The sequence below is a fragment of the Calidris pugnax genome, unplaced genomic scaffold (genome assembly GCF_001431845.1).
Source record: "Calidris pugnax isolate Ruff unplaced genomic scaffold, ASM143184v1 scaffold44, whole genome shotgun sequence".
Classification (NCBI taxonomy): Eukaryota; Metazoa; Chordata; class Aves; order Charadriiformes; family Scolopacidae; genus Calidris; species Calidris pugnax.
Genome location: NW_015094506.1, coordinates 51,241,525 through 51,264,340, shown reverse-complemented (window position 1 = coordinate 51,264,340; position 22,816 = coordinate 51,241,525). Strand labels below are relative to the sequence as shown.

Sequence of the window (22,816 nt, the reverse complement as noted above, 5' to 3'; positions counted from 1 at the left end):
AGAAAGAAAGTATGATTTTAGTGCACAGGGATAAAAGCACACAAATAAAGTTATCTGATGTGATCTAATTGCTTTTTGTAATGAGATTTATAAGAGGTTCTGATGTAACAATATTCTTTGGATCATGTATTATTTGCTTTAAAGTGGTGTCAAGTTTAATATTCCCATGTTTCTCACAGACCTCTCTTTTTTGGGTATTTTTAACCTTTCTTGCCCTCCACCACTGATGAAACATCAGATGCTCCCGATGATATCTGCCTACCCTGTGTTATGATTGCACTGTATAAACTCTGTAAGTATTGTTACAAGTGTGTAATTATTTATCCAATTATCTCCATTAATTCTAAAAGTAACAGAAAGAAGCACTGAAAACAGTTTAAATATCAGACATTTCAAGATCACCAGGTCCAAACAGCTTGCACCTAAAGCTTTATAAGATATCAAAAAACCTATTCAGAACCGTAATTACGATTTTGACTTAATCGTAAAAAACTTGCAAGTTCCAGGAAGCTGGAGGCAAACTAATACTTTGCCCGGGATTATCCAGTAATTCCATAAATACTGAAAGGGCAAAGGACCTACATGACGACAGCAGTGCCCCAAGCACTGGAAACTTGGCCATCTCAGACTCTGTAGCTTCCAAGTAGAATAATTTCAGTCTCTTAAGAAGATACAAGCTCCGATTTTGAAGCTTTTATTGTTGTAGTGGCACGTTCAAGGTTTCTTGATGCAGATTTCCTGGCACCTCACAGCAGACTGCTGTAAAGTGTGGCCTGTCTGTTCCCTGGCCAGTTCTGTTCATAAAGCTTACAGGAATTACCCATTTGAAACTTTGAGCCTTCTGTCAAATGCAGCTGTAAGTGGGTAATAGGTTCAGCTCTTGTGGGATTGGGAAACGGACAGAAAAGAAGCAATACAAAACTCATTTGGATTACACAAACAGAAATTCTTCAGGAAAGCAGACCAAAATGGGCAAAAAGGCTTGTTAGGCAAACAGGGGCACGTGCCATCACAAAATAACCATTACAGGATTTAATTTAGAAAGGACTAAAGGTTACAGAATACCAGCACATCTTGCCTGCTCATCAAAACCCACGAGCTTTGACCTAGCCTGGTTCAAAGCATAAGACCACTGATGTGTTACTACAGAGAAAAAGTTCTTGACTTGGTGTTGCGTGCCATTTTAATTAAGAAATAAATCAGATAAAATGGAAATGGCATTTAAGTAGATTAAGATAGGCTAATATAATGAAATTATAAACAAAAAATTGTCTCCCACATGCCTATCTAGTCAGTCTGAATAAACAGCTCTTAGCCTGATAAGTTATTTTTTTAATGACCAAGACCAAAGTCCTGACTTTTCCTAATAAAATTCACAAATGACAAACACTGCAAAATAGCAGGTAATGGAGATGACAGGCTGGATTGGAGTTACTGGACTTACTTAATATGTTACAAAAATGAACAATAAGCACTACAACCAAAGTAGACCTGGTAATAGATGTTTGATAATGAACAAAGTTCATCCTTAAGAGGATGCGAAGCACCAACTTAAAACAAAAAAAATACAGTGGTTAGAGCAGATCATCAGCTGAAAACCAGTGTGACTCCACAACTAATACTTTTTATGTATTTTGTGCCTAGAAATAACTGCGTAATACAGAGCAGGACTAGAAAAAACATTATATACCTTCCTGCTTGAGTGTCCTTCATCAGAACTTAGGCACAGCAGTGTATATATTACACAAAAGGAAATCTTGTACATGATGTTCACTGCTGTAGACAAAAGCTACCAGAAGAAATTTAAGGAATGAACATATATTCTGCATCTCCATTGAGAGGCCTGTGTACTGAAGCCTTTTCAAAGAACACTTTATATGGCAAGCTCTTGTGTGCACACACGCAGCCAGCTACAGCCCTGATGTTCAGGTGCTCCAATTGCTGGTTCTTCATTCCATTGTCACATGAATACCTACATTAGGTTGACGGTTGGACAAGATGATCTTTAAGGTCCCTTCCAACCTAGAAGATTCTGTGATTTGCCTAGCGAAGTTAGAAACAGGCAAATGGAATCCAGAAAACCTTAATCTGAAATTACCACAAGACCAAAGGGGAATTAAAAAAATTCTTTAAGACACGCCCACTCCTCCTCCACCATCTTAACGTAAGAAAGCTTTAGGTTCCTTTAGAGGACAGGGAGTCATTGGTTTCAGCTACTTACAGACATGTGTAATCTGGACTGGAATCTGCAAAGCTGCCATCGGGCTCGGGGCGTTGCTCGTGTTCTCCTCCAAGCGAGCCACTCGGATCTGCACGTGCTGAACTCCTGAACTGGAATTAGCGTTTGGTAATCCACTGCCAGATTTGTTCTCCGAAAGCTGGTGCCCTGGATTGTTTTTTTGGTTCTCATGGAGTTGCTTAAGACCTTTAATCAGCACTGCGAGAAAGGAATACTCATGCTAAAGCATGCTGAAGAAGCACATTCAAAATGCTGCACATGAGATTTATCCAAGATGAAAAGGTAACCAAAATCCTTCTGGATTTGGAACCTAAACAATTTATAGACAGATGTATCAACTGGAAATTTAGCACATACATAAAACCCATTTATAGCCAACTACTGGAGTGAATTTGATTTTCTCAAGGAACCTAGACATTTTAGGATGCTTGGGGGAAAAAAAAAAAGCTTATAAAATTTTGTACCTCTCTAAAAACATGTACAATATATCCCCAAACTACAATCAAGTGCCAGTCTCACTAGTTGTGTAACGCTGCCATCAGAAATAAACCCTCCAACCTTACAAAACATGGAAGCGGATTTGTTCCAAGAGGCTGACAGAAGCATCACTGGAAATAGGAAGCAAGATAGAATTAACCTCGCAGTGGCTGTACTACACTTCTTCATCTGTGCATGACGTGGCCCACTGCTCCAATAAAACTGCCCACCTTCCTTCCCTATGATCACTTTGGTCCCGCTGAGGGAGCGGTTGACATATATGAGCTGCTTTTCTAGCATTCAATACAGCAAACTGCTTAAACATCTCCCAATCCTGACAGCACGGCATTTTGTCTGGGAAAAGAGAGTGGATCCTGTTGATTCAGTAGCATATTTATATTAGGAATTAATTGATGCAACAACTGTCTATTAACGTATGGTTTATACCACATTAAGCATAACAGGGTTACCCTCTCAATTGCAGCCTCCAGGCATGACTAATATATAAGTAGTGATGACCACAGCAAAAGTGCCCATTAAATGACACCTTTCATTATAACGTGACTAGTCTTTCTGATTTCTTTCCTCTCCTCAAGGCAGAGAAAAGAAGGACTCAATGAAAGGTCAGAGCCTGAAATATCCTTTGGCTCAGGTGCAAGGGAATAGATCGAACCTGGGGTGATACTGTTAGGCTGCAGATACATATACTTTTCCACCTGAAGAGGTCACTGCCTTCCATACCAAAGATCATCATCATCATCCCCTGAGATCTGCCAGCTGAGCTGCTTACACACATGCTCTCACTTCAGCCAAAGTGAGGGGAGCTGGCAAAATCCACTGTTGGGTTGTATGCATCAGCTTGGCTTGTTTTGACTGAAACACGTAAGGATTGCCTGTAGGAGCAACTCAACCAGCAGATCCAAGGGGCCAGTAACTTCCAGCCAAGGAGCACTGCACTTTTTGGTCAGCAATGCTCTAAGGAGGCAACAAAACACAGCCTTATTCCTTTGAGATTTGTGAAAGCAGCTTTCAGAAGAGAAGCGTGCAAGTAGTACGTTACCAGGGAATGAAACATCTTTGTGGTTTGCAATCTGTCTTTTAATGGTCCACCATTTACTCCGAAGCCACTGTGGTGAGCGGACACTACTCCATCCTTCAGCCAGTAAATCCCAATTGATGTCATTTTCATCAGAAACTTCAAGTTCCGCTATCCTGGCAGGATACAGAAAATAATGGACCTGTTAGAAACTACCCTCCAGACTGGAAGGAGTGTTGCACTTCTCTGGCCTTGTCACACGTAACAGTGGCAAAATGGCATGCTAGTGAACAGTCCACCAGAGCTCATGAATTGACATAGGCTTCCAAGGCTCCACGCTGCCAGAGGTCAAGCAGAATCATAAACAACAGAAGATGGACTCGACCTGTTAGATGATCCAGTCCATCTCCCTGCCATGCAGAATTATTCTCTGTATTGACATATACGCTAGGAGTTTGATCAGGTTCTCGTGAAGCATTCCAAATGGTGGTACCTGCATCTTTTCTCTTTGGAAAACCATTCCCCAAACACATCTCCAAGGCAGGAAACGCTTCCTGAGATTCACTCTGAACTTCCACTTAATTAATTTCATGTTATGATATTTACTTCTGTTTTTTCCTAAATAACACTCATCCGTCCTTAACATAGATCTTTGCCTCCTCTCAGATGCTTCTTAGCCAAAGTAGATGAATTTAACTACAGTATTAAACAGTTCCTCATAAATCAATCCCATCAGGCTCTCCGGGTGAGAGACAGTCTTCACATAATTTTGGCAGACGTTATGCACACATTGGATTCTATCAGAATCTGTTTGAATACTATAAATATCTCCAAATTACCTCCAGCTCATCTGTACCTGGAGCTTATGAAAAAGAGGCGAACAGTGAGAGGGAAAAGATTTTTGTGAAAGTTAAGAGTTTTCTTCACAAAGAAAGAAATAGCACTGAATACTCTTGCTAGCTAAAAAAAAAACCAAAAAACAAACCACACCAAAAAGCAAACAAACAAACAAAAACCAAAAAGGAAAAAAAAGAAAAAAAGCTACCAAAACCAACCAAACAACCCTGCAAGATGAGTTAAGGATATCTGGACAGACCAAAACTGATACCATTTGTACAGACATATTAATAATTATGAGTTAAGGATATCTGGACAGACCAAAACAGATACCATTTGCACAGAAATATTAATAATTATAACCAGATAACCAGCACATTCTGAAATGTGGAACTCAAAATGAGGAACCTGATTCAAGTCAAACAGCTTCAGCAAATCACTGAATATTGCTCTGCAAATGTTTAGGTTCTCTATATGTCTTGGCTTTTTATTCCCACCCAAAACTATCAACCCATAAAAATCCACTGGCTAAAAAGCCTGAGTTAAAGGCATTCAAAATGGGAGGAGGACTGGAGAGAGCAAATGTTACTACCAGGTTGCCAGTTCAAATGTAGTTCAAAGATGGTGATATCCAATCAGTGTTTGGTGGCCTACATGAAATTAATTTGCAGTTTCGGTTTAGTTCTATGTAGACAAGGCGTCCACATCACAGAAACCACCACCACACTTGACCCTTGTTGGTCATCTCAGCAGAGAGGCCAAGGACTGAAGGGGCAGGGAGACTGAACTACCCTCCAGTTAAGGGTTGAAGCGCATCGGTGGGGCCACGTGTGGGAAGCTTGCACGGTCGCTGCCTGTGCTGTACCTTTTCTGTGGAATAAAGAAGACTTCAGTCTCCAGGGTTTTCAATCTGACACCTTTCACGAACACTAACATTCACTAAAAAAACAAAAAACAAAAAATATGTTCAATAATAAATCTCTGGGAACTGTAAACACAGCAGTGATTTTTGGAGGGTTCTAGAGTTTTTAGCGTCTAAGAGACCAGCAAAAGGGACCCCAATGGAACCCTGCTAGCGTCATGTATTACAAAGCTTTAAAAGTAACTACAACAACAAACCTCAAGATCAGATTTATTTCATCTTCCTTGGTCCACTCAGTGCCCCCACTCTGTTTCCAGTTGAGATAGTTGAGCCATTTAGAGCGGCACTGCTTTTCCGAGCGCGTCCCGACCCGTTCCGCGACGGCAGCCCACGATACACCTTGTGTGACAATGTCACCTGGTTCTGTGCTAGTGAGCTCGTGCACTACTTCTGCCAGTCTTTTTTCCTCTTTCTCTGTCCACTTTCCTGAAAAACAGAAAAGCCTCCAAATTAACTGACAGCAGACGCCCTCTGTTCTGATCTGTAACTCATCAACACATTTATCTTCAGTGCCTAACACCTTATTCCAGATGCAAATATTGACTTGCAAAGAAGATATAACTTTTTACTTACTAGCAATTTATATTATACCCATTCATGATTAATAAATGCACAATTCTGATCTAGTTGAAGATGTCCCTGCTCATTGCAGGGGGGTTGGCCTAAATGACCTTTAAAGGTTCCTTCCAACCCAAATTATTCTATGATATTATAATTCCATTGTTTTGCTGCCAAGTTTCTTTCTCTTCTCTTCCTCTTGCAGATAAATGAAACAACATAGAACTTAATCAAAATAGTAACCCCAAAGCAAACTGGTCCAAGCTACCTGAATTGTATTAGTTGAAGTAAATTAACTATGCAACAATTTAGCATATGGTAATTACATGAGGTATGACTAAATTTTCCTCCCATTAGATTATATACACTACAAAATAAACGTACTTCACTCCTAAAGTGTCTCTTAACTGACACCAAATATACAATATTTGTACAAATATACAATATATGTTTACAAACATTAAACACCAGGGAAAGCACGTTTAAATCCACTTCAACAAAATATGCTCCAGTGGCATAAACTTATGATGGATAATGGACTGCAAAACTAAACGGACTGTTCTGGTCTTTAAGAAGTGAAAATAGAGAAACCTGTCCCAAGTATGTTCTAAAAATGTCCTCAGATTTTAAGTTGTACATTGAGGAACAATCTTAGTTCCTCAGTTCAGAGTCACACATCTCTGAAACCACCACTGACAAAGGCAAAGGAGACAGAGTTTTAACTATAATATCCCTTTCTGACACCATTTGCCTCACCTGTGTTGCAGGTATCCTTCATCAGTCTGCACCGATCTTTTACAGATGAAGCACTTCTCCCCAGGGCAGCTCCTATTGTGGCCCAGTCATTACCATGCTTTATTCTCAGCCTAAACAGAAACATGCTCATTAGCACCAGATCTAGTTAAAAGTTTACCAAAATATCAAATATGCTCTAATAAAAACAGGATAAACGTGCAGTTTACAGGCTTAAAGACAGAATGGAGAACCGCTTTGATACTACAGCATTAACATATTTTCTGTCATGTCTCCTAATTTTTCTATGTGCTTCTAGAAGCCTTTTGGGCCAGCGAAGCCACAGGAACTCACTTATAAAATGTTTAGTATCCACCTGTCTTGCAGGAATGCTGTGAGGCTTAATTAGTGCATTAAATACAACATGCATGTCTAGTTAAACAGCTGACATCCATTCCACACAAGCTCATCAAGGATTTTCAGGTGGTACAGAGATCACTTGAGAAATCTAGATAATGCCTGATGAAAACCCAGGCATTCTACAAGTTAAATGTGGCAAAACACTGTATAATATAGTTCATATTTTAACTGTTATGTTCCTCCCATAAATGACAACAGGTTGGTAAACATGTTGAGCCATGACTGCTTTTGGCACACTCTGGAACCCCAGGTGCCTTGTGACTGACACAAACCAGCTAAATTGACCCAAGCATATCCACCAGCACAACACAACAGACTCCCTTCCTTCCTTCAGTCCAACATGATTTCTTCAAACTGCTCAACCCCGGAAAGCCGCAAGAGGAGATGAAGTCTGCAGCCCCTCCTTGATCTATCAGGTTCACAGTCAAAATCAAAGAGCCTTAATGACAATTTATGTATCTCTAAGACTTCATCGGGGAGATCCTACCCTTGACCTGCCACTTTCTTTAGAAATAACCTTTGCTCAGGTTTCCTAAAGAAAGGGACTTTGCTTTTCACAAACATAACTGCAAATGTTGACTGTGCTTGTAAAAAACTGAAACATTACTGGTTTCAACAGAAGGCTTGCTTTAAAACTTTGTTTCATATTGCTCATGTTCTGAATAGACATTAGAAAACAGACTAAAAAATAATCAAAATGTAGTGGCTTCATTCTTCTTCAGATTAATTTAGGAACCACTATTTTCTGATAGAGAGAGTTGGAGCAGTCAAATTTACTTGTTACTTTTCAGTGATATATAACAAAACCTGTAAAAACTACTCAATATAAACAAGGTAGCGTGACCTTGTTAATAAAAATACTTACTCTTTAAGCTTTTCAATTTCCTCAGGAGTATACCTAAGCAACAGGTAAATAAAAACATTATTTTAAACAGAAAGCATACAGCATAAATATTTTTGTTCTACTAGCCACACAGTACACATTTAGTTACAATGAGAGATTAAGGAATTTCAGCTGTAAGGAACAATCTGACTGAACGCTTCAAAAGAACGTGAAGAACGAATGTCATTTTCCACATAAGTGCCTTTCTAAGGTTATCAGATTTAACATTCCTCTCATACCAAAAAACATACCAATTTACTGGTAAATTAACATTTACCAGTAAAATTCTTCATTCTCAGTGATCTTACTACTAACAACAGATTTAGAATTTTGTGTACTAGTCTCTCAAGTAAAAAGTCATTTATTTCTGAACCCCAGGTGCCTTGTGACTGACACAAACCAGCTGAATTGACCCAAGCATATACCAACACAACCTTTCAACTACCTTTAAAAACTAAAATATAACAACCTTTTCAGCACTTCTGGAAGGTGCCACACCCACTGCTCTACAGATGGAGTTATGTTCCTCCCATAAATGACAACAGGTTACTTAATATGTTGAGCCGTGACTGCTTTTGGCATACTCTGGAACCCCAGGTGCCTTGTGACTGACACAAACCAGCTGAATTGACCCAAGCATATACCAACACAACCCAACAGACTCCCTTCCTTCCTTCAGTCCAACATGGTTTCTTCAAACTGCTCAACCCCGGAAAGCTGCAAGAGGAGCTGCAGCCCCTCCTTGATCTATCAGGTTCATAGTCAAAATCAAAGAGCCTTAATGACAATTTATGTATCTCTAACAGTTCATCGGGGAGATCCTACCCTTGACCTGCCACTTTCTTTAGAAATAATCTTTGCTTAGGTTTCCTAAAGAAAGGGACTTTGCTTTTCACAAACATAACTGCAAATGTTGACTGTGCTTGTAAAAAACTGAAACATTACTGGTTTCAACAGAAGGCTTGCTTTAAAACTTTGTTTCTTATTGCTCATGTCCTGAATACACATTAGAAAACTGACTAGAAAATAATCAAAATGTAGTGGCTTCATTCTTCTTCAGATTAATTTAGGAACCACTATTTTCTGATAGAGAGAGTTGGAGCAGTCAAATTTACTTGTTACTTTTCAGTGATATATAACAAAACCTGTAAAAACTACTCAATATAAACAAGGTAGCGTGACCTTGTTAATAAAAATACTTACTCTTTAAGCTTTTCAATTTCCTCAGGAGTATACCTAAGCAACAGGTAAATAAAAACATTATTTTAAACAGAAAGCATACAGCATAAATATTTTTGTTCTACTAGCCACACAGTACACATTTAGTTACAATGAGAGATTAAGGAATTTCAGCTGTAAGGAACAATCTGACTGAACGCTTCAAAAGAACGTGAAGAACGAATGTCATTTTCCACATAAGTGCCTTTCTAAGGTTATCAGATTTAACATTCCTCTCATACCAAAAAACATACCAATTTACTGGTAAATTAACATTTACCAGTAAAATTCTTCATTCTCAGTGATCTTACTACTAACAACAGATTTAGAATTTTGTGTACTAGTCTCTCAAGTAAAAAGTCATTTATTTCTTTTCTGTCTCAATTCACAATCACCATAAGGCTGACTTTCCATTTAAAAAAAAAATAATTAGCACTGAGATGGTATTATTAATTTTCAACTACCTTTAAAAACTAAAATATAACAACCTTTTCAGCACTTCTGGAAGGTGCCACACCCACTGCTCTACAGATGGACAAACTAAGGCCACAAGGATGAAGATCAATTAGCTCAAGATCACAGTTTTAGAAAGACACTACATCTCAGCAGATCCACACTTGTGTCAAAATCTCCTATTTGTATCACCCTTCCTTCCTTCAGTCCAACATGGTTTCTTCAAACTGCTCAACCCCGGAAAGCTGCAAGAGGAGCTGCAGCCCCTCCTTGATCTATCAGGTTCATAGTCAAAATCAAAGAGCCTTAATGACAATTTATGTATCTCTAACAGTTCATCGGGGAGATCCTACCCTTGACCTGCCACTTTCTTTAGAAATAATCTTTGCTTAGGTTTCCTAAAGAAAGGGACTTTGCTTTTCACAAACATAACTGCAAATGTTGACTGTGCTTGTAAAAAACTGAAACATTACTGGTTTCAACAGAAGGCTTGCTTTAAAACTTTGTTTCTTATTGCTCATGTCCTGAATACACATTAGAAAACTGACTAGAAAATAATCAAAATGTAGTGGCTTCATTCTTCTTCAGATTAATTTAGGAACCACTATTTTCTGACAGAGAGAGTTGGAGCAGTCAAATTTACTTGTTACTTTTCAGTGATATATAACAAAACCTGTAAAAACTACTCAATATAAACAAGGTAGCGTGACCTTGTTAATAAAAATACTTACTCTTTAAGCTTTTCAATTTCCTCAGGAGTATACCTAAGCAACAGGTAAAGAAAGACATGATTTTAAACAGAAAGCATACAGCATAAATATTTTTGTTCTACTAGCTACACAGTACACATTTAGTTACAATGAATTTCAGCTGTAAGGAACTTTTTTTTTTTTTTTTTTTTTTTAAAGTTCTGGATACCATCAGTTTAATACAACTATTGTCAGGGCTGATCTACCAGAATTCAGCAGAGGTGACTTTATGATTTGGAAGAGTGAGGTGTCTGGCTGGAATCTTCTGTCTCATCAGAATTAGAATTTTGTGTACTAGTCTCTCAAATAAAAAGTCATCTTTTCCTTTCTGTCTCAATTCACAATCACCATAAGGCTGACTTTCCATTTAAAAAAAAATAATTAGCACTGAGATGGTATTATTAATTTTCAACTACCTTTAAAAACTAAAATCTAACAACCTTTTCAGCACTTCTGGAAGGTGTCATACCCACTGCTCCACAGATGGGCAAACTAAGGCCACAAGGATGAAGATCAATTAGCTCATGATCACAGTTTTAGAAACTACATCTCAGCAGATCCACACTTGTGTCAAAATCTTCTATTTGTATCAGAATCCCGTCTCCACCTTTCTTTTGTTGGGTTTTTTTTTTTTTTTTTTTTAAAAGTTCTGGATACCATCAGTTTAACACAACTATTGTCAGGGCTGATCTACCAGAATTCAGCAGAGGTGACTTTATGATTCAGAAGAGTGAGGTGTATTTGGCTGGAATCTTCTGTCTCACGTATAACATTAAACACACGACCCTACTCATGCCAATAAAACCATGCAGCATCAGAGGTTTTCATACTTTCCAACATGGTTTCTGTCATCATACATGCGAAGAACTCTTCTGTAGACAGCAAAGAGAGGCCGATTCAGACCCCAAGCTATTGTCCTGTAGAAATCTTTTCTTTCGTCTTTTGACATTTCAAATATAATTTCGGTGGCATCTTTTATTCCACGGGCCTAGAAAAAAAACATTTAAAAAACCCAAACAAACAAATCACAAACAAGACACCTTAGATAAAGTCTCCTAGAAACGAAGTAGAATACTCAAGAACTAAAGCCTAGCACACTATCATGCAACATTCTATGTATCTCAAATACTACAGTCCCAAACTTACACTAAATAATTATAAATTAGCTACCTCAAATACAAACCCTTGAACACTAGTTTTTTGTTTTGTTTTTTTTTTTAACACTGCAGTCCAGGTAGACATGGAAACTTGAACTTTCATCTACATATAAAAAAATTTGTCCAGTGTATATTTTAAGATCAAAAAATGGAGCATCATTTAGAACATCATGGAAAATAAACATAATGGAAAAATTCTGGTGGCATTACCCTGGGATTTACAGGAGGTTGTCAAAAAGTGCCATATCAATTCTTTACATAATTTCAGATATTTTTTTGTCTGAAAGCAATTTTTTCAATTAAACTACTCTTCTTGTTCTGATGGAAACTATAAGCAAATCTGATACAAAACCATTGGAGTTAAGTACAAAAGGAAAACTTTAGTTTAACTTCAGCTTAAACTAAAAATCACTATATTTCAATTATTCGAAGCAGTACAAGAAAGCAGGTAAATGGGAAAATCATAAATGAATTATTAGTAACTCTTTTTTTTAGCTAGCTAAAAAAAGCTTCTCTAGATTTAAAAAAATATTACCTATGAATGATTTTGTGGCAGAAATTCTAATACACACGTGGACAGGCACATTTTCTACCACTAATATAGAGGATTTTTATACCAATGAAGACCATACTCAGGGTTTTCTTTTTGATTCAAAAATGAAGGTTAGTGAACCTGTTAATACCCAGGTCACACATGCTCAGCTGTAAGCGCTCAGCTCAAATACTCTCAGCTGTTAAGCCACCCACCAAAATGACTTATGGGCAATTATCACTGTCAGCGTGTTAACTGTGTGCCTATTTTAACACTGAACTCTGACAACAATATATTAAGGGGAAGAAAGCTGATCTAGGCATCTGTACATACTACTGTAAGTGTAGTAAACAAATACAGATACGGCACCAAAGAAGTCTGGAAGTTGTATTCAGTGCTTTGTAAGGAAAATTATCTCTATTCCTAGAGCAAATTTTCCCTCTTTCTTCAAAGATTTCATGAGTGATGTATATTCAGAGAAAGAGATTAAGCCACTTGAGCAGCCTGAAGTGAAATTTTAAAATGAGTTATATTAAGTACACAAATTAAAAGCAATGTTACATTCAGTAGTCTTAAATCCTGTATATGGATATAATTATCTTACGCATTTCAAGTGGGTAATCACCATTTCTACTACAAACTGATCAGAATCACTAATTGCACATTGTGGGAAGTAGAAAAGAAAGTTGTTTTCTAGCAGGAGCTGCATCACCACACCAACTACCAGGTACCATACTCTAACACATACCTTTAAATAACGTTCAATGTTACTCATCAAAATGTCAATTTCTTCCTTCGACCACATCCCTTGCTTCCACTTATGGCCTGAAAATAAAAAATGACACACTAATTACCAAAGTGAAAGTCAGCAAAACAAAACCAACAAAAATACCAGAAAAACACCACTCTCATTATTGCAATTAACGAAGAAAACAGAGTAGTAATTTTAGCTACTTAAGCTCACTAGAATGAATTTTAAACAGATGTTACTTCAGAACTGATAAACAATCCTTAGTAACTGTCAACTAATGTTTAAATAATGTGAGTCAGAGCCCTCTCCAAAACCATCCATTTTTTAAAAACAGAACATCCACTCCTCTATGTGCTGTCAAGTCACATTTTCAGGCTTTCTCTTCAGCCAGGACTAGAAAATCTCTGTCTTTAAACTGACAGCCAAAATTTCCATGTGCTCAAATGATTCCAGAAGCTGGGACTTAACACGTGGCACAAAATATAACTTGAGGAACTGGCAACAACGCGGGGTTCTCTTATGCACCTTATCACTTCCCAACATGTGAGTAGTGCCACCTACTGTGGGTGCTTTCAGAGACATAAACGCTGGACCTACTTGATTTTGACAATCTGCTCCCTCTCCCTCTCTCTTTTTTTTTGCATTGGAAATAATTCCCAGTGGTCACAGTCAAGATAAAGACTCACACCGAGTGTTTTATTTCTCAAATAAAAGTGGCAAACCAATAGAAACAAACATTATGATTCATCCCTGTCTATGCCCTTAGTAACTGCAACGCCAGCTAAGCTTTAAAAGCAAAACCAATCAGCTTTACTTCAGAGAGAGAATGTCAAACCTGAGGTCTATCAATGAAACATTAAAACATTCCTTCCCTGAATTTATATATAGATTCCTCTCTTTTCCCCTCATGCTCATACCATACTTAATATTAACAATCACTTATAATTAAGATTATGCTGGTGACCCAGTTTACATACTGGTGTGTGCTGGCTACCTGCCCATCTCTGCTCAGAAAAATCAGGGTACTTCCTTCTCAGCCTGCTAATTACCAGAGCTGAGAGGCAGAACACACCAAAGAGACTGTTTACTCAAATCCAATTATAATGAAAAGTACAGGCATTATTACTAATTCCGTTGGAACTGATGAGAGAAACTCTTCCCTTGGGCCCGATGGCTTCAATCTCTTCTTCCAAAGCTACAGAGATAGAACAATAACCTACTGCTGTAGCTGCAATTCACACCTCTACCCAAGCAGCTGAGCTGACTTAAGAGCGACACTGTTACTCTTGACATGAAATAATCTTTAAAACCTAACTATTTTAGCAACAGAAGTGTATTTTGAACTTCACGTGTCTGCATATTCAGTGCCAAGATTATTATAACCTGCCCACAGGTTTTCAAAGAAAGCATTATCAGGTGGAGACTGCTATAAAATGATGAGCTCAGGAAACACACGTGTCAAACTCTGAGCTCCTGTAACAGAAGACACACAGGGAGATTCTTTCACAGCTGTTCTCTGTGACAGAGCATGGAGACCCCAAGAAAAGTTCTAATTCTCTTAATTAGAATCACCAGATTTAGTGCCCTCATTCATCCACAGCTGTAAACGCCCCTTGTGATGTGTGGTCACTTGACACGCCTGTGAGACAGCTACAAAAAGGAACAAATGCTGTAAGTTTCTAATATGTTTAACAAGACACACATCAAACACGAGGCTACCAAGTCACATGAAAACAGTAATTTCTCTGCCAAATCACCAGTACATGCTCCTCCTGTCACAGCTGAGAACGTGCTGCTCCCTAAGTCCTTCACCACTGGCTACTGGGGAGATCATAATCTCCGTGCTTCCTCTCACGCTGGAGCACAGCAATGTGATTTCTCTCTACTTCCATCCAGCTGCCTCAATACCGAGAGGCAAAGGGCTCTCTTTGCTACCCCACCTCTGCCCCAGTCCTCTCAGTGAACACTCAATAGCTTTGATGCCCTGTAAATCTAATAAAGAAGGACAGAGATATCGGGGAGAAATTATTTATTGGCTGTTAGAAGCAACTGTCAGTGCACACTTGGGATCAGTGAGTGAAACGGTCATTAACTTAGCTGGTCAGTTCTCTTTCTCTGAATTTTCCACACCCAACACCCAGGTTCCGGGTGCCTCACATTTTTTCACTGGCTTAGCAGGACTCTCAGCTTTCTAGAGTAGAACTCATTGGGTAAGAGATGATTTGCTTCTATGACAGAAAACCATTACTTTTTTTCCTAAAGTTTTCTAGTAAAAAAGGGAGTTGCTTTGGACTGACTGAAAAAGGTATTTTTTTTTTTCCCATAAGGGAGTTGCTTTGGACTGACTGAAAAAGGCATTTTTTTTCCTCCACGAAAGAGGTAAAGTCAGTGTCAGAAAAATAGTCCAGAGACTGAGGAAACTGAAGAGACAACATGTCTTCATCTGACACTGAGTTGTTTCTCCAGGTTTAGAAACGCACTTCCCTTGGGGGAAAAAAAGAACAGAAAAGCTCTAAAGTTCAGCAACTACTACATGATTGCACAGATGCATTTGGAGAAGGAGGAATGCCAATGGGGTGGCAGTTTTAGGAGTAGCAGTGATTATTTCAGTACATCCTGATCTGCGTAATCCCTCCTCTTCTGAGGCAACTCCATTCCAGAAACAGTTTAGTATGAATCACAACACTGCAGCCAGACTAATAAGCCCTCTTTGGAGGAAGACTATTAACCTGAGCACAGATTAGTTTTTTTCCTGTTGTACCCTCCTCCAATTGCAGCCTCCCACCTCCCAACCAGGCAACAGTCCAACAGAGCAGACACAACTGTCTGCCCAGCCTGTGCCAACACACAGCAGTTCCCTACTACAGCCACAGGAATCACTGTCACCACTGCAAGCCTGTCCCCTCTTCCTCTCCCAAGTGCATCTGCAGTTCAACTCTCTTCTTGCATACAAGGTGTAAGAGGGAGGTGAAGACTTAATGCATTACTTCTCTCAGCATTTTTAGAATCAGTTTCCTCAAATATCTTCACTAAAAAAGCCAGACCAGAGATTACTTTGTGCAACCTGCAAAATGTTCTGAGGCATTTGGAATAGCTCACCTTTTTAAAGCATGGGAGAGTTACATTTGAAATATCTTACCTTTATTTGTTAGAGAATCCTTATCCTCTTTGGTTGTGAACCAGGCCTGACTAACAGCTGACACTTCTTCATTGCCCATTGGGGAGATTTCATCCAGCTGTTCATTCTGAAGAATCTTGAAAAGACCAACAGGAAATCATCCAGTAAGATCTGCAGTTCTTTCTGTCACCTTGCATTTAACATGGAGGCATAACTTGAAGGAAAATTAAACCAGCACACCTGGTTACCTCACTGACTGCTCAGAAAGTGCTATTTTTTAGATACGGCATTGAAAGTACATTCACCTATCTTAAAACACCAGTAAGATTTAATACCTTAACATACAGATGTTCTGAGAATTTATTAAATAACATTCTTCATCCCATTTAATGTATAGTGAATAGGAAGTGTCTTACTGGCTTTGGTGTAAAGAGGACTATGTTCAGCATCTCCAGTGTAAAACTTTTAAACATGACGCACCCACAATGAGAAGTCTATGTAACTGTTAGGACTGGTGACAGGACAAAGAGTATTTAGGCCTGTTATAAAGCATGATTTATAACCAAAGAGTGATAGAAGCAACAGATAAACTTGTCTTCTATGCAGATCACCAGAGAGCAAGTAATTATCAGTGGAGGGTTAAATCTATTACTGTTTTCTGTGTTGCTCTTTGGGCAGGAAGTTAAACTACAAATAACCTCTTTCGTATATAAAATGATTCAATTGCACTTTTATAGAACAACATTCTGCAAACAAGATCCATGCTCAAATACATCAGACTAAAAATAATCCTATTCATTTAATGAATAGGATTTGTTTCCCTTTTCATTTCAATTTAAATAAAAACGTACATCAAGTAGGTCAATTTAGAAGTTTTACTGTACCTGAATCTGAGTAACAGTTCCTTCGTTAATTTCATCTTCAGCTACCTCAGTGGTAGCAGTCATGGTCACCTCAAAGCTCTGATCATTTTCTGAAACTTCAGAATGGACAAGTTAGTTGTCTGCTTTTCTCTTGTAACTTTTTTTTATGCATGCTACAGGTTTTCTAAATTGCTAGCTTTGCACTGAATATTTTAAAGAGGCCTTAATCGGTATTGATTTGTTGACATAGTAAAATTATCAAGATGACTATCCACTGTTGCTCTTCATAAAATCTAAATATGGGTTTTAAAACTTTCAGTTTTGTACTTGTCTATAACTAAGGCCTAATGTGAAACACATAAATAAAATGTGTTTGATTTGGTGCAGACATTTGGTACTGTATCAATGCCCCCTTTTCCAATCACTAAAGGACAACATTTATATTTTTCAGCTGCATTCCTCTTCTCCCGTTTTCCTTCAACTTCAACATGATAATGCCTTTACTTCTAAGGGCTTTCTACTAAGTTCCACCAAATAAACAGCCACCCTATGTATTGTAAATTGGTATTTTAACTTACTAGATCTGGTTTTGCCTCCCTTTGGGAAATTATATTGAACTCTCTAATACTCAATCAACTTCTTTAGGACTAATTCAGTACTCAGCCTATCTTTTGTACAAATCTCTACCTTAAAAAGACCATGCATCTCAGTGTTACAAAACACGGGAATACCAACGATAGTGTTTGATCATTAAAAAAACCCTCATCACTCTTTGTATCTAGTTTGTTGTTCATTCATTTATCCTTGAACTTATTCAATGCACCTGTGCTTGCAATCTTCTATCTGCAAGGCAGGTTTATTTTGTCAGTACTGTACAGATAACAACTGCTGTAAAACTATCCAAGGCTCTGAGAGGTAAAGATGATATCTAAGTATATTAACAGAATTTGAAAATAAAACGTGAAATATTCTAATGTCATCCAAAGAGTCCACTTTTAACACTTACCAACAGAAACATTTGCTACAAGAGTACATAAGAGAACTTACTGGGAACTGCAACAACAGAAATGCAGGGAGTGGAATCATCAAGGCTTTGATCATCCTCTGATAAGCAAAGCCTCTTGTGTGGAGGTTCAGTGCTGTCTTCAGAGTCTACTTCATCGGTTTCTAACAACAAAAACATAACACGGTTTACTTTCTGTTAATAAAGCAGACCAAATCAAAAGGTAGAAGCAGATGTGATAGGTTGGTTCAGTGTTTTACTCCTGCCCAGGCACTTGGTCTGAGTTACGGGCAGTAACAGTTCACACACTTTCTTCTACATATATTTTCTGTGAGATTTTCATGTAAACTCCACCCTCAGTCCATTACACACAAACCAGTCCCTTAAGCCTACAGGTATCTGGGTACATGCTTGGTTCTAAGAAGCCATTTCCACTGAAATGGGTCAGAACAGCTATATTCTTGTTGGGCACACACGTACAGAATTCTGTGATTTACACTGAATTTGTCACTACCCTTTTTTGAACTGAAGCAGAACAAAGTGCAGCGCAGTAAGCTGCATCTAACGGAATTTTGAGGGCAGAGAAGTATGATGGTTGGATCAATTAAAAAAGGAGAAATACCATGCAATACAATTCTATACCATTTTGAGGGCAATGAAGTATAAGGTTCCCTTCAGTGTCCTGAGTCAAAGTCACAGAGTTCACGGTTTCTACTGTCACTGTGTCAGACTCTTCTTCAACTGTGCTCATACTCAAACCTGAAAGAGCAACACACAGATTACTTTTCTTCACTCTGACCATAATGCTGCCTCCTTTATCTCAAACTCCCAGCATAAACTCCCACAGAGAATAGAGAATGTCTGTCTGTCCTCTTACATAAACAATTCCATGGTTTAAGACATTCACCTGCCTTTCCTTTTCCTGCACGCGTACACATCGCACGGGGTAACACCAGTTTCAAAGCTGCTTTTCCAGTTAAAAATAGTACCTAGGCTCCCAATTCAGAAGCATGTGCAATCCAGTACTTTTTTTTTTTTTTTAAACATAAACCTAGGTTATTACTTTTCCACACCTGATATTTTTTATCTCTCTAATATGTGTTCCACTGCTCATTTAATAATTTTACTATTATATAACCTAACACTAGTCAGGTCTGAAAAATATTTTTTGTAGTATCATACTACTCAGAGCTGCACTATTTATAGATTGCTAAGTTGCAAAGTTCTGTTCTCCTTCCACGTATATAACTAACTTATGAAGCCCGTCTTTTTTCTTTACCACTGAAACAACAGGAGCAACAGAAAAATTGGGCATAAGCAATCATTAGTATAAAAAATGGCTCAGAAAATAAGTTACCCAGGATAAGCAGTATACACTGATGTCAGTGAACTATGGCAACGAAAATTGCTTCTGATAATCTCATTTCCACTACAAAAATACTACGAAGAAACCCAAAGCTTATGAGACTTTCAATGTAATCCACCACTATTGCTAATTTTGAAATAAAATCCCACAAGAGAGTTCTAATCCATCAAAGAAATATAAGCTTTTCTGCTGCAGAAGCTAAATGAAATTAAACCTAAAATATCCAGGAGCTTTGCAACGATTTCATCAGTTTTGAGCACCTGGGTTTGGTGACTGTCTTGGGCAGACATCTGTAAAAAGAAAACATCATCTATTTCTCCTTGAAGTGCTCAGTCCTTATTATGTGTTTTCTCATATGTCAACAACAGAAAAAAATTAGTTTTAACTTTTATTTTGGAGCCAAAATACTGCTACCACCAATTTTAACTTACATTGTTAAAAAAAAATCACTAGCTATAGCTTTAAAAAAAACCAAACACAATTACATTACAAAGTTTCCAAGTACCAGGCAGGTGTACCCACCTACGCATACATAAGTGGAATTTACAACCTGGATTTTAAATCCTCTGTATAATGTTAACAATATTGCTTCAGCAGGAAATTATTTAATTTTTAATCAGAAAACATGTTCTTTGGTATTGAAGATTCCCAAGAGCGGCGTTTTATTGGAAGGATAAAACTACTGCTAGTCTTTTCAATAAAATGACTTATCACCTCTCAACTTTGATGAAGATTTGGCACATCTTTAAGCACATGTAGTGACTGATTCCTGGAATGAAGTGATATTACCCTTCCGAACACGTCAAATATTTCAGATACCGTTGACATTTTAAGTGAGAGGGTTCTCAAACTGACTTTCCTATCTACCATCAGCAACAGCATCTTGCCACACGCAAGCGTAGGAGGCAGTAACTTCCCTGGGATTCATCTGTTTCTCAGTTTTACAGCCTCTGCCCTATCCTCTACCAGGAGTGATGTTTGCCGCTCGGCTTTGGTACTGATTTTTAAGAACCAAAAGAAGCATCCTTAACTCTAAAAAATAGAAGAAAGAAATCCAAAGTGTTATAGATAAATCAGGAGACCGTAACTTCTTCAACTCAGTTTTGAGTTACTCATTTAACTTCTTGGAAGGAACAAATTAGATAATTCTGGAGGGCCAAAAGAAATAGTTAAGATTTTCTTTTTCATGTTCGTGTGCACTTTCTGAACAACTTTTATTACAGGGAATGCTGTAGCAGAATTTCCCAAAGTTACCTGAAATGCCATGGAAGATTCTTCTTTAATTATATGTGAACAGTGAAAACATTTATTTTTCTATAATCAGCTGAAAGCACCTATTTTTCTTCTCACCACTTGAAAGACAGATGTACTTTTATAAAACATGTTATGTCAATCATGCACTTCACCTAAAGCTGATCTAGAAGCAGCAGAAACTATAGCACCATATACAGCAGAAGACCATTCCTTCTTTTTGTTGAAATGATACTGCAAAGTGAACACACAGATAGCAAAGCTGGGCCATTCTTTCATCAGTTACTCAGTATTTGCTAAGAATGAAAGAATACGTTTATAGGATTATATTAATTATATTTAAAAGGCTTCTGATCAAGTTAGATGTCTACACTTGTTTGCTTGAGCTCTCAGATACTCATCACAAAGCACCAAAACCTCTGCACAGCACCCCATTGAAGGAACTGTGATTTCCTGAGGAGCACCCCTTGGTGTAACTCCTGGACCAAGCAGGGTTTGTAACTTTTTGCCAATCTCCCAAGAATGATTTATTGCAACTGTAAGTGTAGACTCTCCAGAAAAGAAACACTAATGTTCTGTGCCACATACTTGAGATTTAGCATATCTAAAGTTTTCTGAGTAAAGGTAGTAATCATAACCACACCTCAATAAAAACCCAGAAAGAGACGAATCCTTGATTTGATTGGAAAAATTTGGATCAACTTTAATGGATATGGCTTTAGATCTCAACTGAAAACTGCAAAAAACATGAGGAGTTAAGTCAAAGACAAATACATACTTTGGACATTATTTTTTATTCATTAGCCTACACAAATACAAGAAAACTGAAGGAAACAAACAAACTTGTTCTTTCAAGACACATTTGCACCAGGACAGGAGCACTAACCCATGAAGACATGAATTAGTAACCGAAAAGTGCAGAAAAAAATAAATAAATCTCGAGTGACTACAGTGGTTCCACTGTGTGAATAGGAAAAAATCTTCAGATCTTACAAAAACCACTGCTTTACACTTAAATAATGACGGAACAACCATGTATGCTGAAGACACATCAAATAGGACATATGATGGGACCACCTGGAGTTTACAGGGAGCTGGGTGGAGAAATCACAGCACTGCTGCAGAAGACAACGCCCTCTGATGCCGGCTGCTTCCACGCTGGCTGCAGGGACACTGTGCTCACCCGATGTCCTTGATTTATCAGGGGGTGACAGCCGACGCCACGCTAAACAATGCCGTGCCACCGCAGAGGGCTTGTAGCGTGTGCCATGCAAATTCTGTCTAATACAGACACCTCAAATCCCCTACACGTCTGCTCTCGGAAAAGTTAAATACAAAGTTAGTAACAGCCAAGGTTTCTTAATTAGTGAGAACTGTGACACGAACAGTCTCGTCACCTCCAAAATATCATCTTATTTCCATAACTTAGACTAAGCGTGCTTTTGAAAATGCATGGCTTTCTATTAAAAACTAAAAGCTTGCTCGAATTTTAAATGCACGACCCAAGCCGTTTCTTTAATCTTCAATTCAAACACATTCTTTACAGAAATGCCGATCTACCACTAATATTTTATGTCCTGAAGGAAGGTGTGAGCTTGTGGGGGAAGGGAACACTGTTGGATGCACACAGGCTGAGAGTGTGGATGCGCGTTTGGAAATGCAATGAAGAGAGCATCATCTTGGATTTCTAAGATAGCAGTTTAGAAATCAGTGCAAATGTAATAAGCACTTTTTGAGCTGTTAAGATTTTTGGGCACATTTACCAAATTCAATGTTTTTAAGAGTTGTATTACAATTTTAAACAGGTTTCAACATGAAACCAACCAGACAGGAAAAGACTTTGCCTGCAAGAATCATTTAATACAGAATTCCAATAGAAATTTTCCACTAAAGCCACATAATACAGCAGTCCTTATTTATTTGGGAAACATGCAGCAGATTTAGCAGGAAAAAATCCACAAAGCTGATTTTATACCGAGTTACTAAAAAATTTAACATTTTTATACCAAATTCCTGTAATTCTAAATCATCTTCACCAGGCAGATGGGGTCAATTATTCTGTCAACTGTAAAAATTAAATACTATTATGAAATAGTATTTTTACTCTTGCAGACAGAATTCTGTCATTAAGCCGAGCTATTAACTGAGTGATATGTCTAGTCTTCTGTGGACTGCTGTAAATCTTTTAAATTTTTGACGTGAAATTGTATTAAAGGCTGTGTTCTATGCACTGGGCAAAAAGTAAAAGTAT

At 38.0% G+C, this 22,816-nt stretch overlaps 1 protein-coding gene across 1 annotated transcript in view; it reads right to left on the bottom strand.

The window, feature by feature from the left end:
• Positions 1 to 18,722, bottom strand: part of DMTF1 (cyclin D binding myb-like transcription factor 1) — a 29,158-nt gene extending 10,436 nt beyond the window's left edge. The window contains exons 1-11 of the mRNA XM_014964132.1: positions 18,591 to 18,722; positions 17,993 to 18,112; positions 16,967 to 17,061; positions 16,104 to 16,218; positions 12,962 to 13,038; positions 11,355 to 11,512; positions 10,507 to 10,539; positions 6,826 to 6,935; positions 5,709 to 5,937; positions 3,777 to 3,928; positions 2,222 to 2,437 (exon numbers count right to left, since the gene is read on the bottom strand). Of these exons, the coding sequence (XP_014819618.1) occupies positions 2,222 to 2,437; positions 3,777 to 3,928; positions 5,709 to 5,937; positions 6,826 to 6,935; positions 10,507 to 10,539; positions 11,355 to 11,512; positions 12,962 to 13,038; positions 16,104 to 16,218; positions 16,967 to 17,061; positions 17,993 to 18,112; positions 18,591 to 18,699 (1,414 nt within the window). The 5' untranslated portion in view covers positions 18,700 to 18,722. The remainder of the gene's footprint in view (positions 1 to 2,221; positions 2,438 to 3,776; positions 3,929 to 5,708; positions 5,938 to 6,825; positions 6,936 to 10,506; positions 10,540 to 11,354; positions 11,513 to 12,961; positions 13,039 to 16,103; positions 16,219 to 16,966; positions 17,062 to 17,992; positions 18,113 to 18,590) is intronic.
• Positions 18,723 to 22,816: the final 4,094 nt, after the last annotated feature.